Source organism: Plectropomus leopardus, chromosome 7 (genome assembly GCF_026936395.1).
Source record: "Plectropomus leopardus strain MGB_pleo_1.0 chromosome 7, ASM2693639v1, whole genome shotgun sequence".
In the NCBI taxonomy this organism is placed as follows: Eukaryota; Metazoa; Chordata; class Actinopteri; order Perciformes; family Serranidae; genus Plectropomus; species Plectropomus leopardus.
In genome coordinates, this window is record NC_142182.1 from 35,053,134 (window position 1) to 35,061,854 (window position 8,721).

The 8,721-nt window shown below is 46.4% G+C and overlaps 1 protein-coding gene across 3 annotated transcripts; it reads right to left on the bottom strand.

Moving 5' to 3' along the window:
* Positions 1-143: 143 nt before the first annotated feature.
* Positions 144-7,009, bottom strand: znf710a (zinc finger protein 710a). 3 transcript variants are annotated; one of them, XM_088080595.1, is made up of 6 exons: positions 6,862-7,009; positions 3,372-4,853; positions 2,460-2,651; positions 2,201-2,375; positions 1,627-1,772; positions 144-776 (listed from the first exon to the last, which is right to left on the bottom strand). In XM_088080595.1, exons 1-6 carry the CDS (start codon positions 6,904-6,906, stop codon positions 696-698), a joined length of 2,121 nt encoding a protein of 706 aa, XP_087936721.1. In that variant the 5' UTR covers positions 6,907-7,009; the 3' UTR covers positions 144-695. The 3 variants fall into 3 exon arrangements, with proteins under 3 accessions (XP_087936721.1, XP_042351454.2, XP_042351453.2); XM_042495520.2 differs by having other exon boundaries at positions 144-1,772; XM_042495519.2 differs by having other exon boundaries at positions 144-1,772; positions 3,342-4,853.
* Between the last annotated feature and the right edge of the window lie 1,712 nt (positions 7,010-8,721).

Here is an 8,721-nt window from a genome sequence, read left to right on the forward strand (position 1 = left end):
GGTACACAACATTGTACATACATTTCTATCCACATTATCTCCACACTAATGTCTAATACAGAAAGCCATTGAAGCTGAACATCTCCCCCCTTTATGTATCATCACTAAAACAGTGATGGAATGAACACACAAGCTGAAAAAACTCACAAAATTGAGCATCTTTTTATTTTAAAATGCGCTATATCAACATCGCAAATGGATACCTTTGTGTTTCTGCAGGTTACAAGTTTGAAAAGCTAAGCACTGGGAAACTGAATATATTGAGCATTTCCCAAATCATTTTCCACAAGGTCCGTGGCCCTGTCACATGTTGGGAGGTTGTCGTTCATCACTTGAGACCAGTGTACAGCATGATGGATGGCGTGCTCGTGCAGACACACTGGGGCACTTAATATTTGTGTCTTGAGTTTTTTTTGGGACACTTCTTGTTGAGATTCATCCATAAAAAAAAAAAAGAAAATACAACTGCAATATGAATGCAGGGGTTTGCATTGCTTTTGAAAAATGCTGCAGTGTTGTCTGGCGAAGGCCTGCTTGGGGGTTGGGGGGGTGGGGAGGGTTCTTGAAAGAGAAGCTGTACCACAGTCTGTTGTCTGTGGTAATCTTTTGAGGAGATCTACAGATGGGTGGGAGGGGAACCTGAATGTAATTTCATGAGGTCTGCGATTGGACCCCAAGAAATCCAATGTCCCGGCTCAACACAACAGCAAGAAGGAAAGGAGACTTACAATCCGCGTAGCTGCGAGATTTGATCCTATTCTTTGGTAAAAGGGGTCCTATTATTTTAAAAAAAAAAAAAAAGGATGTTTTGATTCTCTTTTCATTAGTGTCTTAAAACATTCCACAGAAACAATTACATTCATAGACTAGAGATCAATACAGGGTGATGCTTGTTAATGCAGAAACCTAAAAAGTAGACACAGTGGTCCTCAGTGCAAACGCACTGATTTCAGTACCAGCCAACATACAAGAGGACTGATACATTCTGTACAATAATATACAATAAAACACAGACAACAAATCCAATTTTGCAGTCTTAAAAATGAATGTATCACAGTTTAAATCAAAGTGAATCATTAACCTCTGCAACGTGATAAGCTTTGGCAAGTGAAATGAGCTGTCCGTTTCTTTAAGCCTTCACATTAGTCGACCCCAGCAGACTGACAGACACCGGGATTGTCTGGATGAGTAAGTGCAGTGTAACATCACCATACGCTTGTAGCTAAAAATGTGCTTTTTTTTTTTTAAAGTTTGGCTCAGATGATGATCCTGTTTTTAAGCAACTGACAACATCTACATATTTATATAGATATATCTTTTTTTCTTTTTTTAACCTAAATCCTCCTGTTGTAGACAGCTCACTTTTCTCAGATATAATCTATCTATTCAGTAGATTTGCTCATGTTTTAGAGATGAAAAATACGTCATAAGGTAAAAAGTATACATTTCCAGATTTTATAACACTACGAGTGATTCCAGTGCATAAGAATGTGCAGTTTGCCAGGTTTTGACCCAAGCACTATGCCTTTAAAAGCAAATAAAACAGAAAAAAAGATCCCGTTTTCATTAGTTCACACTTCAATTTGGGGTCATTTCAATAATTCATGCAGTGCTAAAGCGCCCTGCGCCCTTCCCATAGGTGCCGTAATACTCCATTTGAGATAGTTTGGCAATGTCTGGTGTGTTGTTGTTGTTAGCTCGGTTTTCTCGCTCGCTGAATTCAAAGCTCTCCTCCTCGTAGTCCTCCTGGCTTTCTGTGTCTTGGGGGGGTTCTAATGAAGGAAGCAAAAGACACCAATATAATCATGCTCTGGCCCTTTACATGCAGAGCTCATGCTAAAGACACGGCCTCATTAAGGACAGCCAGTAGATTGCCCCTCCTCCTCCTCCTCCTCCTCCTCCTCCCCCTCCCCTGCCTCAGTGTCAGTCTCTACTGATAGAGACAGGCATGTCTAATCCCGGCACTGCTATATTTACTAAACACACAGGGAGGGAGTGACAGAGAAACATCAAAACACTCGGCCACTCGATTACAGTACATGCCGAGTCAAAGTGCATTAAGGGCAGACTGAGTGACAATAATGCGACATGAAGCCCACCAAGCCGAAATTTGCCACACACAACCCGGCGACAAATTCAAATGTCATCGAGGAGTTTTGTCTATTTCAAAACGCAGACGGCGATTAATGGAGATACTCACCTTGTCCGTCTACTGTGGTGTCCATGATGCCGTGTTTGACCTTCATGTGTCGGCTGAGGTTGCCCTTCAGGTTGAACTTGCTGGTGCAGTAAGGGCACTTGAAGGGCTTGCTGCCGGCGTGGAGGTGCATGTGGCCGAGGAGGTTGTACATTCTGTTAAAAGACTTTCCGCACACCTGAGGGGCAAAAGCGCAACAGTCAGTGCCATCACAGTGAGCTATGTTTTTTTCTTGAAGTAAAACTCCACTTTCTGCACTCACCTTGCATTTGAAAGGCTTGACCGGCAAGTGGACAATCATGTGCGTTTTCAGCGTCTGCTTCTGGACGAAGGTCTTGAAGCAGACGTGGCACTGGAAGGGCCTCACGCTGGCATGGATCAACATGTGTCTCTTCAGGTTGGCAGACAGCGTGAACTCTCTGGCGCAGACATCACACTTGAATTCTTTCATGCCCTGCAGAGACAAAAAAGTGTTTGGGGCCCTTTAATTAATTTGGCTAAATATATGGTTTGGAGGAAAATAAATAATGAGTCACGGGGAGAAAACACACAAGGAGCCTTTGCATTCTGGCTTTTGATCCAACACATGTAGATTACATTAGCCCCCCCAAGTGTTAAAAGAGCAGAAAAAAATCTAACAATGGAAACTTTTTTTTTTTTAGTTTCAACATCTATTAAACTTTTATTTTAATACTTAACAAAAGCAAATGCCATGAAAAGAAATGTTTTTCCCTATAGAATTGAACGGACTATATAATGCAACAGAGGGAAAGAGCAGGATGATTCATCAGACACAAAGGGAAGTAGCTCTGCGAAAGACACACAACACAAAACACATGCAACTGGGGGGGTTGAGCCACACAAAAAAAACTCAAGGCCTTTGAAGACTATGTTTACAAAGCAACTGGTTTTGGAGGAAAGGCTGTGGTGCAAGTGTGCAATATACCCTCCATTTTTATGTGAGGCTTCACACAGAGGACTGATTAAGTGAGGCTAAAATATTCCCTTTAATCCCTTGTATGTTTCTGTCTTAAAAATGACATTTTTCTGCTTTTATAGAAAATGTGCACAATGTCAACCTATTCTGGGTTTTGTTTTGGACACATAAACTGGTAGATGAAGGCACATCTTTTGGTTTTAGTACCTTTAGTGCTAGGGTGTGCGCTGCCAGTACCTTGTGAGTGAGCGCGTGCTGTCGGAGGTGGTGGATCTGCACAAACTCCATGCCGCATTCGGGGCAAACGTAGGGCCTCACGTTCTGGTGCTTCATCAGGTGGTTCTGCAGCTGGCTGCGATACGCAAAAGACTTGTGGCACTCGGTGCACTGGTATGTGGTTGGACCCTGGTGGCTGGCCAGGTGGCGTTTCAGGTGCGCATAGGTCGGGAACTCGAGGCCACACTGGGTGCAGACGTGGCACTGGCCATTCTCGTGTTTGTTCTCATGGGTCCTCAGCTCGCTGGGGTAGGCGAAGCCGCGGCCACAGAAGCGGCAGCTGTAGGGCTTGACGTCAGAATGCTGCAGCATATGCCTCTTGAGGTGGCTGGTCTGCGTGAAGGCCTTCTCACAAACAGTGCACTTGTGAGGTCTGGTGCCCTGGTGCGTGAGCAGGTGAGTCTGGAGGTGGCTCGGCTGCTTGAAGAGCTTTCCACAGTGTAGACATTCATGGGGCTTAATTCCATTATGGCCCAGAATATGAGTGACCAGGTTATATTTGGATGTGTATGACTTCTCACACATGCGGCACTTCCAGCGTTTCAGACCCTCACCGACATCTACACAGTAAGACTCGTCAATCTGCACGTTGATGTCCAGACGGTCGATCTGCATTCGTCTAGCGAGGCCCTCGGGATCAGACCAAAGCATGGCCTGACCGTTCTCCTCATACTCTCCTGGCATGGCCATATCAGCGGACTCGTAGGCCACCTCATTGGACTCATAATAGCGGTTCTCCAGAGGACTACCATTGTCACCACTGGTCTTGAGGTTTAGCGCCTCCTCCTCTTCTTCTTCCTCCACCACCAACTCTTCTTCCTTCCTCTCTCTTTCTCTCGCTGTGTTTTCTTCTTCCTGTTCTGGCTGTCCATCTGTTTGTGGCCTGGGTGTGTCTCTCACACATGAGGGACAGTTTCCGCAGGCCTGCTCCTCTTTCAGAGAACCTTGTTGAGTGACTGGACCCTCTGACTTGCCGGGACTTCTCCTGCTGTTCATGAGAATGCAGGAAGGAGGCGAATCAGAGTCAAGCCGTTCGCCTTTAACCTGAGCCTGTGGGCTTGCTACTCTGTGTGGGTGACCCTCCTCACTCCGGGGTCTCTTGGTCCTCCCACGGGGCCCGGGCCGCCTTCTCTCACTGCAGTGGGGCTGGGGCTCCGGCTCCCCAGCAGGCTCAGCCAGGTAGTCCCCGTTGGCTCCTATTAGCTGATCAGCGTACTCATATTCCATAGCCTCAGGTGGAGGAGGCGGACACTCTCTGGGCTCCCCCGTGTAAAAGCCATTAGGAGCAATTGTGGCCCCGAAGATTTCATTCTGGGAGATGAGGCCGAGAACGGCAGCCTGAGCCAGAGATAGCACCACCACGGGCTCTGTCTGTGTGCCCACGTCCACGTGGCCCTCAGTCATCTTCGGGTAGGTCCGCACCAAGCGGCTACTCTCCTCCTCCTGGAAGAAAACACACAAAACACAAGTTTTGAGAAATGAACTTGAAGAAATGATATGTCCTTGTGTGGCTTTTTTTTTTTTTTTTGCTCTGATATTACAAAACCTGCCTTACACAATGTTTCCTCATATAACCTCATTTCCCCATTGTAGCCCATGATATTGGTAACTGTCCTATTAATACAAACAAAAGCTTTTGTGTTGTCAGATTATTGACATTATCATATGATTTAGTTTTTAAGGATCCAGGCAGCCGCCACAACCTATACAACCCTCCTCTCCCGGGACTCCAAAGGAGTATTAAGACCATGTTTTACAGACTTACTCTGTGAGAAAGCTGCATTTGTACTATGTCTTGTTTCTTTGCTCTGAATCCACAGAACATGCGATTGAGGAGATAAGGCAGATCTGTGTTAGCACTCCGCTTCCTTCCTTGACAGGCTTTAGAATAATAAAGAACACAACAAGGGATGCAGGTCCAGCCAGGAAGCTGACTTCCGTGGACTGTCCTCAGCACTTCCTGTGGGGTCCCAGGGCAGCCTGGCTGACCAAAGTCAGCTCATCGCTGGTGCTATCTGTCCCATTCATGAAGAGCAAAGCGCCTTGGCTCCCCTCTCGCCGTAGTCTTCATAATGCCTGCCACACTGGGCTTCCTTAACAAGATGATATATGCCGGCAGCCAGTCTCATATCCATAACAGACATTCGATTGAGCTTCGAGCTCATTCTGTATTCCAGGCCGACGCATGAGACTCGCTAACATAATTGTATGGTTCGGAAGTGTTTCAGACCCACATGCACATGTTTATCCTGTTGCCTGTAAAAGCGGAACAGCGAAACTATGAGGAAGAAAATGTGGTACAACCAAACTGGCTGTCTGTGGTAAAGGAAGAAGCACTGTAGGCCACTGGTTTCAGCTTCTCTCTCAGCTTGGCTCTCCAAGTGCTGAGAAAATGTATAGAGAGCAGCTCTCTGACCCCTACTTTCTTTTCAGACTGAACACACTCTGAGCCATACGCACCGGCAAGAGCTGCTTCCTTTCCTGACACAATGCTGAGAGAAAAGAGTGAATATAAAAAAGGGAAAAAAAGGAAGAGGAGATAGAGCAGGAATAAAGGTGTGCGTGCGTGTGTGTGTGTGTGTGTGTGTGTGTGTGTGTACTGGGAGAGGGGAGTAGACCTGGATGCCCTGATAACCACGTCATTTATAATTACTGCTTTTAAAGTAGTCAGACAGAGACAGACTGTGTGTTTGTGAGAAAGAAAAGGAAAGACTGGGTGTGTATTTGAAAGCATGTGTGTGTGTGAGAGAAAAGAGAGGGAGGGAGGTATGGAGAGAAGGAGAAAGAGCTGTGGGCGGGGGAGGAGTGGAGGGAGGGAGGGAAGGAGACAGAGAGAGAAATGAGATGGAGGGGCTGAAAGATAAAGAAAGAGGGGAGGAGAGGGAGGGGAGGGAAGGGGAAGGAGAGATTGAGTGAGCATGTGAGAGGAGGGAAGAGAGAAAGGAAAAGGAGAGGGGGGGCTACAGGGGGGGGGGTAAGGAGGGGGGCGGAGAGAGACAGAAAGACAGAGTGAGTGAGTGAGAGAGAGAGAGAGAAAGAGGGGAAGGAGGGAGGGGGAGCCGGAGAGAGAAGAAAAAGCACAGCAAAATGAAAGGCTGACAAAATGAAAGAGAAAAAGACAAATGACAAGGAGACAGAGGAGGTAGGCTAGTAATTGCAAGAGTCCGTACTTTCACATTTAAAGTTGCATCTGAGAGACACCTAAGGACAAACAATTAGAGCAGCGGCAGAAAAAGCGTGCGGCAGAGATAGAAACACAACTCTTATCTTTTTTTTTTTTAAATAAAAAAAGATGTTCCCACTGCGGTGCTCATATGAATGTGAAAAGTAATCTCGCTTCCCCTCCACACTCTCACACAGGCAAGAGTGCAAATAGCTCCCTAACAAACTGCCAAACAAGTAACCAGCAAACAGCAACACATCTCTCTCCATCCTAAGGTTACAAACTCACCACATTGTTCCTGGAGTGATGTTTGAGGTGTTTCAGGGATCTCATCCTTCAGGAGAAATGAGTGGAGTAAAAAAATCCACCTCCTATTTATATCTGTGGGAGAGTGGGGCGGTCCCACGGCTCATCCTCCTCCTACTGTTGCTGTTATCAGAACTGACTGTGCCTGCCCCCCCTCCACCACCAGCCCTCCACCCCACCACACACACACACACACACACACACACACACACACACACACACACACACACACACACACACACAGCATCACCCCATTTCTTTCTCTTCCTCCCACCCTCTCCTTCCCATCTCACTTCTCTTTCTCTCTTCTTTTCTCTAACAAACACACACACACACACACACACACACACACACACACACACACACACATCTTATCTCCCTTTCTCACTACATACAATTCAGCATGACCCTTCAACACACATTTCTCTTGAAGGCACACAGAGACACAAGCTCTATCTTCTCTTGATCACACTTTATACTTTGCATTTCCTTTTTTTATGAGCGCGCGCTCAAACAGTTCTAAAATCTAATCAGTAGTTTCTCTCTGCGTGCGCACACATATGCATGTGAACATTATGTTTATATGCATGTATGCATGCATGCAGGCACACATGGAGGCACGTACACACTTTCACAACACGCACAAACACTCTGAGAGACTCTGGGTGGAGGTGCGTCTGTCAGCAGCAAAACAGTCAGACAGATAATGTCTGAGAAATGCTAAAATTTTTAACTTTCCACAGAGCGTGTAGTTTGCTGCCATTATTTCTAGATTCAAACTAATTAAGTATTGAGACAGCCTGAAGTGTACTGTCTGAGAAATTCAGAAGGAGGAGAGGAAAAAAAATGAGTGACAAAAGAAAAGAGAAGGAGAAAGAAAGGAGAGAAAAGCAGTTAGGAGAGAGGGAGGGAGGGAGACAGACGTGGGGGAGAAAGAATAAGGAAGAAAGAAGCAGAGGGAGGGAGTGAAGCTGAGTGGAGGAAGAGGAGGAGGTGGGGGTAGGAGTGGTGGTGGTGAGGGGGTGAGAGAGACAGAAAGAAAAAGGGAGAGAGGAAAGAGAGCCGGGGGTGGGGAGGGAAGGAGAGAATGCAGCAAAAAAAGGAGGAAGAAGGGAAAGGAGAGACAGGGGAGGGAGGAGGAGGAGGGGGGCTGAGGCATAAGAAAGGATGTGGCAAAAGAAAGAAAGAAAGAATAAAAGAGAGAGAAAAGAAAGAGGAAGGGGGGTTGGTGTTGGGGATGGGAAGAGAGATAGAGGGAGGGTTAAAAGAAAAGGCAGGGAAAGGAAAGAAGGAGAGAGAAAAAAGAGAGAAGAAAAAAAGGGGGGATGGTGGAGTGTGAAAATAAAAAAGAAGAGTCCATCAGCAAGAGAAAAGAGAAAGGGGAGGAGGAGGAGGGAGGGGGGGTGCAGAATGAAGAAGAGGAGGAGGAGGTGGAGGGGGGGGGGGGAGAGCAAAGGGAATGGAGAGAGGAAAGGAGATAGAGAGACGGAGAGAGTGAGGAAAAGGAAAAACAGCAAGGGAAGACATTAACTATTGAACTTCCAGATTTCTTTCAGGCTGTGTTGAGAAACAGTGCGGCAGAGTACCTGCGGGCTAAGTACAGGTTGTGTGCTTAAGTAGTCGGCACTGAAGATGATCCTGATAATTAGACAGGTATTCTACTCTACCACAGCTTACCCCCTGCTTTTTAACTAGTAAACACAGGGGAAATGTGTGGGAGCAAGAAAAAAAGTGTGTTTGAGAAATGCATGTATAGGTGCAGGCGAGCGCGACAAACACTGTGTGGACACATGCCAATTGTGACTGTACGGCTGAGGACTGTGCATAAACATTTCCCACTAA

What these genes read in the sequence shown, in the direction of transcription:
- znf710a (XM_088080595.1), bottom strand. Translation starts at nt 6,906, where the DNA reads ATGAGATCCCTGAAACACCTCAAACATCACTCCAGGAACAATGTG. An exon ending in CACCACAGTAGACGGACAAG is followed by an intron (nt 1,773 to 2,200) that starts GTGAGTATCTCC and finishes TTCCTTCATTAG; the next exon opens with AACCCCCCCAAGACACAGAA. An exon ending in ACGGCACCTATGGGAAGGGC is followed by an intron (nt 777 to 1,626) that starts GCAGGGCGCTTT and finishes TTAAAATAATAG; the next exon opens with GACCCCTTTTACCAAAGAAT.